Genomic DNA, 16,641 nt, shown 5'->3' with positions numbered 1-16,641 from the left:
CACACTCCACACTGTAATGCTGACACTCGACACTGTAACACTGCCACACTCCACACTGTAACACTGACACACTCCACACTGTAATACTGACACACTCCACACTGTAACACTGACACACTCCACACTGTAATACTGACACACTCCACACTGTAACACTGACACACTCTACACTGTAACACTGACACACTCCACACTGTAATGCTGACACTCGACACTGTAACACTGCCACACTCTACACTGTAACACTGACACACTCCACACTGTAACACTGACGCACTCCACACTGTAATACTGACACACTCCACACTGTAACACTGACACACTCCACTCTGTAACACTGACACACTCCACACTGTAACACTGACACACTTCACACTGTAACACTGACATACTCCACAATGTAACGCTGACACACTCGACACTGCAACACTGACACACTCCACCATGTAACACTGACACACTCCACACTGTAACGCTGACACTCGACACTGTAACACTGCCACACTCCACACTGTAACACTGACACACTCGACACTGTAACGCTGACACTCGACAGTGTAACACGGACACACTCCACACTGTAACACTGACACACTCCACACTGTAACACTGACACACTCCACACTGTAACACTGACACACTCGACACTGTAACACTGCCGCACTCCACACTGTAACACTGACACACTCGACACTGTAACGCTGACACTCGACACTGTAACACGGACACACTCCACACTGTAACACTGACACACTCCACACTGTAACGCTGACACTCGACACTGTAACACTGCCACACTCTACACTGTAACACTGACACACTCCACACTGTAACACTGACGCACTCCACACTGTAATACTGACACACTCCACACTGTAACACTGACACACTCCACTCTGTAACACTGACACACTCCACACTGTAACACTGACATACTCCACAATGTAACGCTGACGCACTCGACACTGCAACACTGACACACTCCACAATGTAACACTGACACACTCCACTGTGTAACAATGACACACTCAACACTGTATCACTGACACACTCGACATTGTATCACTGACATGCTCTGCACTGTATCACTGACACACTCCACACTGTAACACTGACACTTGACACTGTAACACTGACACACTCCACACTGTAACACTGACACTTGACACTGTAACACTGACACACTCCACACTGTAACACTGACAAACTCCACACTGTAACACTGACATACTCCGCAATGTAACACTGACACACTCCACAATGTAATACTGACACACTCCGCATTGTAATAATGACACACTCAACACTGTATCACTGACACACTCGACACTGTATCACTGACATGCTCTTCACTGTATCACTGACACACTCCACACTGTAACACTGACATACTCCGCACTGTAATACTGACACACTCCGCACTGTAATACTCACACACACACTTACACTGTAACAATGACACTCTCCACACTGTAATACTGACAAACCAACACCTTTCACTTTAACACTGAGTTGATCATCCTGCACACTCACACACAGACACACCCTGACACATGCATGTATGCACCCACTTACACATACACAGACCGACATACAAGAATGCACAGACACAGGCACACACATTTGATTGTGTGAAGCCATGGACCATCAGGCCTTGCCCTGTGTACAAGAGGGATGAACCCCACCCTGTGGTACTGGATGGCCAACCATCAGGCCTGGCCTTCAGTGATTTTCCCAGTGGTCTGTCCCCATTCTCCGAACCCCTGCGATGGCTTATACCGCTGTACAAGGTCACAGATTATTTTTCACACTGAACAGTTTACTGTAATAGTTCGACACGTCATCACGTCCGCAAACAGCACCCTACACAGATCGTTCACCAAGAGCATTCAGGCCCCAGAAAGAAAACACAGTAATACACACAAAACGCTGGTCAGCCAGCACCTACAGAGCAGAATATACAGTCGACGTTTTGGGCTGAGGCCCTTTATCAGGACCAGATCACAAGGATGTTTTGGGAACAGTATTCTGTTTTTCCCGGACTGAACATCCAGTTTTAAAGAAGTAATTACCTTACACTGTCCACAGACTGCAGTATCCTTAAAGCAAGTGACGCCAGAAACAGAGAGTCAGGAGAAACTGTCTTGACAGTTCTGCACCTTTGTGCCCCTTATCTAAAGAAGGAAGTGCTGGCATTGGAGAGGGTCAGAAGAGGCTAACGAGAATTATTCCAGGAATGAAGGTATTAATGTACGAGGAGCGTTTGATGACTCTGGGCCTATACCCACTGGAGTTTAGAAGAATGATGGGGGGTGATCTTATTGAAACTTATTGAATATTGAAAGGCCTCAAAAAGGTGGATGTGGAGAGGATATTACCCATGGTGAATAAGTCTAAGGCTCAGAATAGAAGTACATCCATTTGGAGCAGAGGAGGAGGAATTTCTTTAGGCAGAGGGTGGTGAATCTGTGGGATTCATTGCCACAGGGAGCGGTGGAAGCCAAGTCATTGGGTTTGTTTATTGATTGATTGAGATACAATGCAGTTCGGCCTTTTCAGCCCTTCGAATCATGCCAGCCAGCAGTCCCCTGATTTAGTGCTAGCCTAAACACAGGACAATTTACAATGACCAATTAATTTACCAACTGGACTATGGGAGGAAACCAGAGCACATGGTTGTGGGAGAGCATGCAAACTCCTTACAGGCAGCGGCAGAAACAGAACCCAGGTCACCTGCACTGTAAAGTGTTCCGCTACCCACTGTGTCTCTGAGCTGCCCCAAGTGGAGGTTCATAGATTCTTGATCAGGAAGGGAGTCAAAGGTTACGGGGAGAAGGCAGGAGAATGGGGTTGAGAGGGATAATAAATCAGCCATGATGGAATGGCAGAGCAGAATCGATGGGCCAAATGACCAAATTCTTCTCCTTGGCCTTGGACCGATACATGGAGGCGACAGGTTCAGATTATGGGCTTTGTGGGGGTAATTAGCTTAGACAGATATCAGTGCTGTCAAGCGCTGGGCTAGGTGGGCTGAAGGGACCATTTCATGCTGTAAATCTGTGTATCCTTCATGCTGCTCTTGGACCACACTGACCAGGCTCCAGTACAGCTTCCACCCTGCTGGTATTCAATGCTTCCCTAGAATGAAAAGCCAGACTCTTGACCTCACGATTTTCCTCGTTATGGGCCTTGCACCTCATTGTCTGCCTGAGCTGCACTCTCTGTGTGACTGTGACACTCCATTCTGCATTCTGTCACTGTTCTCCCTTGTTGGATCAGGGTGTAGAATTGTTACTTTCTTAGTTAACTTTCCTATGACCGCCTGTATTTTTATACACACCCACATACATGAAATTGTTCTGTCATTCTGGTACAGTTTATTCTGTATTTTCTAGAAGCTTCATAGTTTCCAGAAAAACACAGAAGACGCTGGACCATAATTTCTGTAGCCGGTGTCAAATTGGTTACTTCATAGGTTATTAATTGTTATCACTGGAATCACTGTTACAAGACAACAACACAGCTTCAGAATAGAGCAGAGTTATTTTGGAACGGAGATGAGGAGAAATTTCTTTAGCCAGAGTGGTGAATCTGTGGAAATCATTGCCACAGGCAGCAGTGGAGGCCAAGTCTTCACGTGTATTTCTGGCAGAGGTTGATCGATTCTTGATTGGTCAGGGCATGAAGAGATACAAGGAGAAGACAGGAGACTGGGGCTGAGAGGGAAATTGGATCAGCCAGGATGAAATGGTGGAGCAGACTTGATGGGCCAAATGGCCTAATACTGCTCCGATAATCTTATGGTCTAATGTGACAATCATAAAATGATTCCAATTCCACAGGTGGGGAGGTGAAGGTATCCGACAAGTCCCGACAAAGGATGGTGAGGACTGTTGTGAGGAACATTGAGTCTCACTTCCACCCACTGGAGATATTTATCAGGAACACTGCGTACTCAGGGCCCTTCACATTGTCAGTGATTCCTCCCATCCATCCAACAATCTCTCTGACCAGGCCGGAGGTACGCTAGCATTACAACAAGAACTGTTAGGATTGGAAACAGCTTCTCCCCCCGGGCTGTGAGACTGCTGAACTCCCTGCCACTGCCCAGGTCTCATCAGGTATAAAGTGCCAGTAGCATTTTACTCTTTACTTTTTAACTTGTGTCATAAATGCACCATACGTTAAATGTTGATCTTCTGCAATATACAGTGTTTCATTATTTGTTAATTTATTAGGGGTAATATTGCTTTACGTGTCGTGCGGGAGTTATTTGTCCTGAGTTGTGCACCTTGCTCTGGAGAAACATTGTTTTGTTTGTTGGTAATGTGTACAGTTGGATGACAATAAACTTGACCTAGAACTTGAACCAGCCACAGAGACACTACACATCCCTCCTGCCCCTTTAACTGAAAGCTGGCAGGAACATTGTGGGCTAACACTGTAATATCACCCTGTCACTTATGAGGAGTGTTGCTAAGAAACCAACTGCAGTAATATTTTCAGCTTTAAAGAACTGCTATTGATTTGGGCCAATTTCTGCCCAGGCCAATACTGCAGTTAAGTAGGTGTAATTACTCCAGCCCATCTGGGAGGAATGTGCAGGACATGCGGAATACTGAAAGGCCAGCACTCACAACTCAGCAGGCTATCTCCGCCACTGCAGAGAGAGATCCCTCCCTGTCTCTGTAACTTCCTCCAGCCCCTGCACCCCACCCCATCTCTGTAACCCTCTCCTATACAACTAATAAGTTTGCGGATGACAGAAGTTCTTCAGTTGGTTGAGTTGTGGACAGTGTGGAGGGTTGTTGCAGGTTACAACGGGACATTGACAAGATGCAGAGTTGGGCTGAGAAGCCGCAGATGCAGTTCAATCTAGGAAAGTGTGAAGTGATTCCCTTTGCAAGGTCAAACTTGAAGGCAGAACACTGAATCCCTGGCAGTGTAGAGGAACAGGGGGATCTTGAGGTCCACATCCATAAAGGTTGCTGAGGAAGTTAATAGTGTGGAGGAACTCAACGGGTCGGGCAGTCTGTGAGGAGAGAGATTGTCAGTGGCCATTTTGACCCAAGATGTTTTTATCTTCCAGCCATTCACGAGCAGTTTAACACCCCAGTGAATCTCCTCGATAACTAACTAATTCCACAACCAATGGACTCACTTTCAAGGGCTGATCTTCTTAGTGTAATTTATTTATTTACTTTTTATTTGTTTCATTTTGTGTTTGCACAGTTTGACTTCCTTTGCACAGGTTGTTTGTCAGTCTTTGTGTATGTGGCTGTTCCCTCATTCTTTTACTGTGAATGTCCACAAGAAAATGAATATCAAGGTCATATAGGGTGACAGGCATGAACTTCGATAATAAGTTTGCTCTATACTTTTAATCTCCTCTGTCCTCTTGGCAGTGCTGCCTCATCTTTCCCAGTGTGGTGACCACTACCAAAGGAGGTTCACAAAATCGATTCCGGGATTGAAAGGCTTGTCATATGAGGAGCGTTTGCAGGCTCTGGGCCTCTGCTCAGTGGAATTCAGAACAATGAGGGGTGACCTCATTGAAACCTGTCGAACGTTGAAAGACCTCGATAGAGCGGATGTGGAGAGGATGTTTCCTATGGTGGGAGAGTCTAAGACCAGAGGTCACAGCGTCAGAATAGGGCGTCCTTTTAGAATGGAGATGAGGAGGAATTTCTTTAGCCAGAGAGTGGTGATTCTGTGGAATCGCCACAAACAATTGTGGAGGCCAAGTTATTGGGTATATTTAACGCAATGTTGATAGATTCTTGATTGGGTATATTCAGGCAGAGGTTGATAAATTCAGGGCATGAAAGGATATGGGGAGAAGGCAAGAGATCGGGGCTGAGAAGAAAAATGGATCAGCCATGACGAACTGGCGGAGCAGACTCGATGGGCCAAATGGCCTAATTCTGCTCCAATATCTTATGATTCTGAACAGTGTTCCCAGTGTGGCCCTAACACACTGTCGAATGAGAAAAATACACAAATATTCCACCCGCCAGCCTCGGTCTGGGAACACCTTGTCACCGTTACCTGGAGCCCCATAATTACTACAGCAATGCTGTATTGCTGAGCAATTAATATTACCCATCTAATACTATAATAATTACCTTCAGCAAACCACTTAATTTAATAAACTTTTGCTGCAGATTCACTGAGAATAATAACTCATAATTATTGGCCAATGACTACAATGAAGCCTTTGTGTTAAAGATTTACTGACAGTAATTAGGCCCATTAAAATCTCTTGTTTGTTTTACTGGCTTTAATCTCTGTTCTGGAACCCAGTATCAGTCCCCCTCTGCTGATTCCTCTGTCAATCCCTTCCCCGATTCGTGGGGCTCTGGGTTCCAGTCCGGAGTCTGCGGCACAACAGGAAGGAGGAGGGTTAGCAGGACACTGATTCACGAGGCATTTGCAACCAGAGGATTAACTTTTACAGTTAATGAATGATGGAGCAGGGTCTGTAACGGGCCTTCTCAGAGACTGACTTCCACCATCTGTAAGTCAGCACCTTAATGCTTTTACTAATCCTGACCTGTTCCTGTGCTGTACTGTTCTATGTTCTTCTGGGGGTTTAGCACTTTATTATAGAGTCTTAGAGTGCACTACACCACAAGAGCAGGCCTTTTGGTCCATCTAGTCCATGCTAACCCTGTTAATTGGCCGAGTCCCTTTAACACACACTTTCTCTCCTGGAACACCACCTGCTGTTGTTAGACATGAACCTCCTTTGAGAAGAAAATTGCTTTCTTGGAAACTTTGTGCGCTTTTCATGGTTGAAGGTAGATTTTACAGCTGAGTGTGGTTGGAGTTTGAAACGGGGGTGGGGGGGGGGGGGTTTGCAGGCCTGCTTCAGGTGTGGTGATCCTGGTTCAGTAACAGAGTTTGGGAGATTTAGGGAGATTTCAGAAGTTTGAGGAAACTCGGTATGTCATCAAAGACACTCACAAATTTTGACAGATGTACCGTGGAGAGCATTCTAACTGGTTGTGTCACGTCTGGTATGGTGGTGGGGGGGGGAGGGTGCGTTGGGTGGCTACTGCACAGGATCGAACTAAGCTGCAGGGAGTTGTAAGCTCAGCTCCATCATGGGCACCAGACTCCGTAGTATCCAGGATTTTTTCAAGGAGCGATGCCTCAGAAAGGCAGCATCCATCACTAAGGACCCCCACCACCCAGGTCATCCCCTCTTCTCGTTGCTACCATCAGGGAGGAGGTACAGAAGCTTGAAGACACACACTCAACGATTCAGGAACAGCTTCTTCTCCTCTGCCATCTGGATTCTGAATAGACATGGAACCCATAAACACTACCTCACTACTTTTTTATTTCTATTTTTCACTACTTATTTAATTTAACTATTTAATATATATACTTACTGTTAATAACATTTTTTTCTATTATTCTGTATTGCATTGTACTGCTGTTGTAAAGCTAACAAGTTTCACGACATATGCTGGTGATATTAAACCTGATTCGAATGGGGGGAACACAGCGCGCACTGAAGTAAAGAGCAACAGGAGCTGGAGATTCCTGGCCAGTCAGGCAGCATCTGTGAAGGGAGAAACTCTCAGCTTCAACCCAGGGCGCCCATGTCTTGAGGAGGATGTGGATGATCCCAGGTACATCCCACAGACAGCAGCACTACAACCATCAGTATGTGGGGGCTGGCAGTGTACACACCATCTGCATTCAGTTTTCCTACAATCAGGGGACAGGTCCTCAAGATTCGGGGGAGTAGATTTAGGATGGAGATGAGGAGGAACTGCTTTTCCCAGAGAGTTGTGTATCTGTGGAATTCTCTACCCAGGGAAACTGTACTCACTGGAATTCAGGAGAATCAGAGGGGATCTCATAGAAATGTTACAAATGTTAAAAGGCCTGAACAGATTAGATATGGCAAAGTTATTTCCCATGGTAGGGGATTGAAGGACACCCTTTTAGAACTGAAATGCAGAGAAATTACTTTAGTCAGAGGGTGGTAAATCTATGGAATTTGTTTCCACGAGCGGCTGTGGAGGCCAAGTATTTGGATGTATTTAAGGCAGAGATAGATAGGTTTTTGATTAACCATATAACCGTATAACAATTACAGCATGGAAACAGGCCATTTGGCCCTTCTAGTCCATACAGAATGCTTACACTCACCTAGTCCCACCTACCTGCACTCAGCCCATAACTCATTCCTTTCCTGTCCATATACCTATCCAATTTTTTTTTAAATGACAAAATCAAACCTGCCTCTACCACTTCTACTGGAAGCTCATTCCACACAGCTGAGTAAAGAAGTTCCCCCTTGTGTTACCCCTAAACTTTTGCCCCTTAACTCTCAACTCATGTCCCCTTGTTTGAATCTCCTCTACTCTCAATGGAAAAAGCCTATCCACGTCAACGCTATCTATCCCTTTCATAATTTTAAGTCTCTATCAGGTACCCCCTCAACCTTCTATGCTCCAAAGAATAAAGACCTAACTTCTTCAACCTTTCTCTGTAACTTGGGTGCTAAAGCCCAGGCAGCATTCTAGTAAATCTCCTCTGTACTTTCTCTATTTTGTTGACATCTTTCCTACAATTCGGTGACCAGAACTCTACAAAATACTCCAAATTTGGCCTCACCAATGTCTTGTACAATTTTAACATTACATTCCAACTCCTATACTCAATGCTCTGATTTATAAAGGCCAGCATACCGAAAGCTTTCTTCACCACCCTATCCACATGAGATTCCACCTTCAGGGAACTATGCACCATTATTCCTAGATCACTCTGTTCAGTGTTAGCCAGGGCATCAAAAGTTATGGGGTGAAAGCAGGGGAGTGGGGATGACTGGAAGAATTGGATCAGCCCATGATTGAATGGTGGAGCAGACTCGATGGGCTGAATGGCCTACTTCTGCTTCTATATTTTATGGTCTTATGAAACAGTAAAGCCTCCCTCATTAAATAGATTTAAAACACAGTTAGAGAGATTTTTACATAGCAGAGGAATTAGGAGTGATGGGGAAGAGGCAGGTAAGTGGAGTTAAGTCCATGGCCAGATCAGCTGTGATATTAGTGAATGCTGGAACAGGTTCGACAGACGGTTGGCATACTCCTGCTACACCATTCAATAAGATCATAGGGGTCTCCCTACCATCCATCGGGGACGTCTATCAGGAGCGCTGTGTATACGTGAGTATCATTAATGATCCCACCCATCTGTCCAGCATCCTCTTTGACTCTCTACCATCAGGCAGGAGACACCGATGTATAAAGACAAGAACGGTCAGGATGGGAAACAGTTTCTGCCCTCAGAGCATTAGGCTTCTGAACTCCCTGCCGCATCACATTTGAAGTGTCATTGGATAATTTGAACTGTACCCTACAAGATTTAATTTATGCACTTTACTTTGTTCATCTGTATGTAATTCATCTGAAGATTTACTTTCCTAACTTATTGGAATTTATGTGTAATACAGTGCTTTATACCCTGGTCCGGAGAAACTTCGTCTCGTTTGACAGTGTACACCTACGTAGTTTAATGAATTGTGCTATTTTGAATAATAATAATAAAAAGATTTGAAAAGAAAAAAGACAAAAGACCTGACTTAACTTATGTCCTATGTCTCAACATGAGGAATCAGAAGTATGGAGGGACAGAGCAGGGAGAATGGACAGCGCTGAGGTAGTTTTGAATATCAGAGGTTTGAGGGGCAGAATGGCCTGCTCCCCCCTAATGTTGCCAATCTGATGTGCTGAACACACTCTATTGCACACGTCCATGAACATCAGGCAGACAGCTCCCTTCTCCACCCGGTGAACCCTACCCCACCCTCCCCAAGTGAATGAGCATCACCACCTTCAGATGCCAGTTCAGTTGGGGAAGCCGTGTGGTCTGTCCAGAAATGCTGAATGCCACTGTGAACGATCTGTGCTGAGCAGGACTAATAATCCCAAAACTCGCAGAGAGGCAAAGAGAGGGGAAGGGGGTCTCCCGGGAGGGAGGGAAATGTTTACAGGAGGGTCATTACCTGACGGAGATTGCGTGTGACCCGGACATCATGCCAGTTATTATCGTTGAACTTGCCATTGACAGGCTCCACCAGTGCCTCAAAGGCCCCCGAGCCCAGGTTGATGACAAGCGAGACGGCGCCATTCTTCAGAGCCAGGTTGACGTAGTCGGCCGACTTGCCCGTGTGTAGGATCAGCCCGTTGCGCTGCAGCGTCTTGAAGGAGAGCGTGATCTCATCGCTGCTGCTCTGGATCGGGTTGTGGGACAGGTCATAGCAGAAGAACTCTATTCCCTTGAAGGTGGCTACAGATTCCTCTTTGGCTGCGGAGAGAGAGGGGCAGAGTTAGTTACCAGGTTGGAGACCTCAGGTTAATTATCCACAACATACATGTCCTGAAATTTATTGTTTTTTATTGCAGCAAAGATTTATTTGCTGTTGTTGAGATACATCGTGGAATTGACCCTTCTGTCCCCCTGAGTCACAACCCCAGCAATCTCCGATTTAATCCGAGACGAATCATGGGCCTGAACTGTAAAGCACTGTGCCAACCACTCCGCTACTGTGCTGCTCGAGATATACAATTACCATAACTTACAAAAATCAATAGTGCTATAAAGGGATTGCAAGGTATTAATAAATTTAATAATAAGTAAACAACAACAAATGTATGAATAAGCTCCTCTCGGGCTCCCACCCGGGTACAGGTAGCAACTTTAACCGACGTTTCGATGACAAACTCTGCCACCTTCATCAGGGATGATGCCTGGGCATGTCTAGTCCGGTGGTATTTATACCCCTGTCGTCCATCCCTCCTGATTGGTTAGTCCTCATCCAATCAGGTTTCTGTTGTCCCACCTTGTCTATAGTCAAATTCCAGTTCTGACTTAGAGCGAGACCTTCGAGTTTGTTAAAATTACTTTTTTCTAGTTTTATTTCGGTGGCTTCTTTCACCAGGCGGTCCCTAAAGCCATTGGCACAGCACATAGTAAATGTACTTTGTGCTTCGTGTTCATCGGTTTACGGACTGATCAGAAAACTGATGGTTCAAATGTTCAAGGCCATTTATTATTGAGGGACATATATGTCACAGTGTACTACCCAGACATTCATTTCCTTGCAGGCATTCACAGTAGAACAGAGAAATACAACGAAAAACCTTCACACAAAGACTGACAACCACCAGCAATTCAAAAATATAAACAAGTAAATAAATAACATGTGATGTAAGGAATCCTTGAAAGAGAGCCTGCAGGTTGTGGAATCAGCTTAGGGTTGTGTTGAGTGAAGTTATCCATGCTGGTTCAGAAGCCTGATGGGTGAGGGGCAATAACTGTTTCTGAACTGGGTCGCAAGGATCCCGTACCTCCTTCCCGATGGCAGCAGCAAGAAGAGAGCATGGCCTGGGTAGTGGGGATCTCTGATCCTTTCCTGTGGAGGGGAAGAAGCTGTGCCTGAATCACTGAACTGACAGAGGTTTATAAAATTACACAAGGCATGAACAGATGAGGCAGTCCACGTCTTCTCCCCAGGATGGAACTGTCAAATGCTAGAAGGCCTGCTTGGAATATTGTGTTCTTTACAGGGACAGTGTGGAAGCTTTAGAGAGGGTGCAGAGGAGATTTACCAGACATTGCTGCCTGGATTAGAGAGGGTGCAGAGGAGATTCACCAGGATGCTGCCTGGATTAGAGAGGGTGCAGAGGAGATTCACCAGGATTCTGTCTGGATTAGAGAGGGTGCAGAGGAGATTCACCAGGATGCTGCCTGGATTAGAGAGGGTGCAGAGGAGATTCACCAGGATGCTGCCTGGATTAGAGAGGGTGCAGAGGAGATTTACCAGGATGCTGCCTGTATTAGAGAGGGTGCAGAGGAGATTCACCAGGATGCTGCCTGGATTAGAGAAGGTGCAGAGGAGATTCACCAGGATGCTGCCTGGATTAGAGAGGGTGCAGAGGAGATTTACCAGACAATGCTGCCTGGATTAGAGAGGGTGCAGAGGAGATTCACCAGGATGCTGCCTGGATTAGAGAGGGTGCAGAGGAGATTTACCAGATGATGCTGCCTGGATTAGAGAGGGTGCAGAGGAGATTCACCAGGATGCTGCCTGGATTAGAGAGGGTGCAGAGGAGATTTACCAGACGATGCTGCCTGGATTAGAGAGCATGTCTTGTGAGGAAAGTTTGAGTGAGCTCAGGCTTTTTTCTCTGGAGTGAAGGAGGATGAGAGGTGACTTGATGGAGGTGTACAAGATAATAAGTGTAGACTGAGTGGACAGTCAGAGAATTTTTTGCAGAGTGGAAATGGCTAATACAAAGGGGCATAATTTTAAGGTGATTGGAGGAAAGTATAGGGAGGATATTTGAGGTAGGTTTTTTACTTAGAGAGTGGTGGGTGCATGGAATACTCTGCCGGGGTGCTCTGACCAATATCTAACTTTTGTACACTGTCATTACCACTCGAGCTACAGGTACTGGCATTTTCATGTGGCTATAGACCTGCAGCACAAGATCCCTCTATACATCACTGCTCTCCGAGGTCCTACATTATCCATACATTAGACTTCCCAAAGTGCAAACGCTCACACTTGTCTGGATCAAACCCCATTGGCTATTTGTCTGCACATATTTCCAACTGGTCTAGATTCTGCTGAGTACTTTCACAAACTGCCTCAAAATCCACAGCTCCACCAATTTCTTACGTCATCGTCAAGCTTTCAACATCTACAATTGCATCCAAATAATTTCGCAAACAGCAAAATTCACAGCAACAACCTCTGTGAAACACCACTGGTCGCAGCCCTCTGGACACAATCCTCCCCGTGACACACTCTTCTGACCCATTCATCCCTGTCACACACTTACTCAACACAATCGTCCCCACGATGCACTTCCCTCCCTGAAACACATTATTCCAAACTCGCCCCTCGCTGTGACAAACTCTCCTTGACATACACTTCCTTCTTACACACACTTTGTTATACCCCTTAAAAAATCCCTTTCTCTCCCATCTCTGTTTCTCTCCCCAATTCTGTTTTTCTCTCTCTTCCCATTTGTTTTTCTCTCCTCGCTGTTTCTCTCCCCATTTCCCTGTTTTTCTCTCTCCTCTCTCTGTTTCTCTCCCCATTTCTCTCTTTCCCCTTTCCCTTCTCCTCCCCTTTCCTTTCCCTTTCTCCCCATCTCTCTTTCCCTCTCCCTTTCCCTCTCTCACCCCATCTCACCCTCCTCCCCTCTTCCTCAAACACTGACAATCCACACTCCCTTCTAGAAATGATGAAACCAGCCCCTCAGTCCCTGCCCCGAGGGACAGCCAACTCCCCCAACTGTCTGACAGAATACAAACTGCACACAGGGGTATCTCTGAGGCAGCCGTGCACAGGCACACCAAAGCTCAGAGCCTTCATCTGGAACAGCGTGAAGCCTCTGCACTCATCTCCATGAAATTAATTCCTGGCCTAATTGCCGTTAAGTAATACATTTCCTCAAGTGTATTTTACGTGTTTTTTTTTTGATTACCAAGAATCTTCTGCTGAAAGATCACAGATGAACACTATATTTAGAGTTCCCAGGGAACGCTGATTAAGACTGATTAAACATCTCAGCACAATTTCCCTCAGCCCTGAAAGCAGAGTCTCCGTTTCCCACTGCAAATCTCAGTAAACAAATGAAGCCCAAGAGGGAAACTCGAGAGGGTCACGGTTAAAGAGGAGAGGGGGTGTGGAGATGGCTGGTGTTTCAGAGAGCCCATTGTGGGTTCCTTCCCCCTTTCGAGCACTGGCCAGCATTAATCCCCCAGTCTCACTGTCAGCTCACTCCTTATTCCAGTGTCACTGATCACACTCCGCACCCCCTGAGCTTGGGAGCAGGCAGAGTTCAGAGTTCAAAGTAAATTTATAAAAAAATAGAGGGTGGAGCAGCCTCAACGGACTGAATGGCTGTCTTATGGTCTCCACATCACAGGGAACAACAGAGATTAGTGCTCAAGAGCTGATGAAGGGTCTCGGCCCGAAACGTCGGCTTGTTTTTCCTCTCCATAGGTGCTGCCTGACCACCTGCTGAGCTCCTCCAGCATTTTGCATGTGTTACTGGAAATGGTGCAGATAGTTTTCACCAGGATAAGGATCAAGGATCGACTTTATTCACATCAGGAATTAGCTGTGGGGTTTGGTCAGGTTGTGACATGCAACAACTTTCAGACAGACAGACAGACATACTTTATTGATCCCGAGGGAAATTGGGTTTCATTCCAGTTGCACCAACCAAGAATAGTGTAGAAATATAGCAATATAAAACCATAAATAATTAAATAATAATAAGTAAATTATTCCAAGTGTAAATAAGTCCAGGACCAGTCTATTGGCTCAGGGTGTCTGACACTCTGAGGAAGGAGTTGTAAAGTTTGATGGCCATGAGCAGGAACGACTTCCTATGATGCTCAGTGTTGCATCTCCGTGGAATGAGTCTCTGGCTGAATGTACTCCTGTGCCTGACCAGTACATTATGTGTCTAACCAGTACAATTCGAAAGAGGAAAGAATTATGTAAAGAATAAAAGCACAGATATGGACTAAGATGTATATGAACACCAAATGTATTTACAATGTAAGAAGAAGTAGAAGTGGTAGAGGCAGGTTCGATATTGTCATTTAAAAAAAATTGGATAGGTATATGGACAGGAAAGGAATGGAAGGTTATGGGCTGAGTGCAGGTAGGTGGGACTAGGTGAGAGTAAGCGTTTGGCACGGACTAGAAGGGCAGAGATGGCCTGTTTCTGTGCTGTAATTGTTACTCACATATATGTTATATATGTGATATGAGTTATATGTGTTATACTCCACTCTCCCCTCCTACTCCTCCTCATAGCCCCCCACCCTGCTCTCGTGACTACACCCCTCCCTCACCTGAAACCAACACGGTGGGCTTCACAGCTGAAATATCTCCATCCAAGCAAGGCTGCAGGCCCGGATGGTGTCAGCCCCAGGGTGCTCAAAGCCTGTGTCCTCCAGCTATGTGGAGTACTTCACCGAGTCTTCAACCTGAGCCTGAATCTCCAGAGGGTTCCTGTGCTGTGGAAGATGTCCTGCCTCATTCCTGTACCGAAGACACCGTGCCCCAGTGGTTCCAATGACTACAGACCAGTGGCATTGACCTTCCACATCATGAAGACCTTGGAGAGACTTGTTCTAGAGCAGCTCCGGCCTATGGTTAGGCCACACTTAGACCCCCTCCAGTTCGCCGATCTGCCCCGACTAGGAGTTGAGGATGCCATCGTCTACCTGCTGAACCGTGTCTACGACCACCTGGACAAGCCGGCGAGCACTGTGAGGGTCATGTTTTTTGACTTCTCCAGTGCGTTTAACACCATCCGCCCTGCTCTGTTGGGTGAGAAGCTGACAGTGATGCAGGTGGATGTTTCCTTGGTGTCATGGATTATTGATTACCTGACTGGCAGACTACAGTACGTGTGCTTGCAACACTGTGTGTCAGATAGAGTGGTCAGCAGCACTGGGGCTCCACAGGGGAATGTCCTGTCTCCCTTCCTCTTCACCATCTACACCTCAGACTTCAACTACTGCACAGTCTTGCCATCTTCAGAAGTTTTCTGATGACTCTGCCATAGTTGGATGCATCAGCAAGGGAGATGAGGTGGAGTACAGGGCTATGGTGGGAAACTTTGTCTCATGGTGCGAGCAGAATCATCTGCAGCTTAATGTGAAAAAGACTAAGGAGCTGGTGGTGGACCTGAGGAGGGCTAAGGCACCGGTGACCCCTGTTTCCATCCAAGGGGTCAGTGTGGACAGAGTGGAGGATAACAAATACCTGGGGATACGAATGGACAATAAACTGCACTGGTCAAAGAACACTGAGGCTGTCTACAAGAAGGGTCAGAGCTGTCTCTATTTCCTGAGGAGACTGAGGTCCTTTAACATCTGCCGGATGATGCTGAGGATGTTCTACAAGGCTGTGGTGGCCAGTGCTATCATGTTTGCTGTTGTGTGCTGGGGCAGTAGGCTGAGGGTAGCAGACACCAACAGAATCAAAAAAACTCATTTGTAAGGCCAGTGATGTTGTGGGGGTGGAACTGGACTCTCTGACGGTGGTGTCTGAAAAGAGGATGCTGTCCAAGTAGCATGCAATCTTGGACAATGACTCCCATCCACTCCATAATGTGCTGGTTAGGCTCAGGAGTACATTCAGCCAGAGACTCATTCCACTGAGATGTAACACTGAGCGTCACAGGAAGTCATTCCTACCTGAGGCCATCAAACTTTACAACTCCTCCCTCGGAGAGTCAGACACCCTAAGCCAATAGGCTGGTCCTGGACTTATTTCCACTTGGCATGATTAACTTATTATTATTTTATTATTTATGGTTTTATATTGCTATATTTCTTCACTATTCTTAGTTGGTGCGGCTGTAACGAAACCCAATTTCCCTTGGGATCAATAAAGTATATCTGTCTGTCTGTCTGTCTGATATAGTTATATGGTTATAAGAATAGCCCTTAACTCGGCAGTGGAGTTATCGGGGCATCGTCACGATGGTGTTTCCGTAGCAAGCTATTCTTGTTTTTACGAGGCTGAGTTGCTAGCTCGACGATCAACCTGACTTGGATTCGAACTCGGAGACCTTCGCT

General features: G+C 46.1%; 1 protein-coding gene across 1 annotated transcript in view; it reads right to left on the bottom strand.

The window, feature by feature from the left end:
* The window catches only part of LOC132384107 (neurexin-1-like), a 1,241,271-nt gene that overhangs the window by 818,745 nt on the left and 405,885 nt on the right, over positions 1–16,641 (bottom strand). Inside the window, exon 7 of the mRNA XM_059955449.1 lies at positions 10,028–10,323. Within this exon, the coding sequence (XP_059811432.1) occupies positions 10,028–10,323 (296 nt within the window). The remainder of the gene's footprint in view (positions 1–10,027; positions 10,324–16,641) is intronic.

The sequence above is a fragment of the Hypanus sabinus genome, chromosome 31 (genome assembly GCF_030144855.1).
Source record: "Hypanus sabinus isolate sHypSab1 chromosome 31, sHypSab1.hap1, whole genome shotgun sequence".
Taxonomy (NCBI): domain Eukaryota; kingdom Metazoa; phylum Chordata; class Chondrichthyes; order Myliobatiformes; family Dasyatidae; genus Hypanus; species Hypanus sabinus.
Note: the sequence above shows the minus strand (reverse complement) of the source record. Positions and strands in the feature narration are given on the sequence as shown.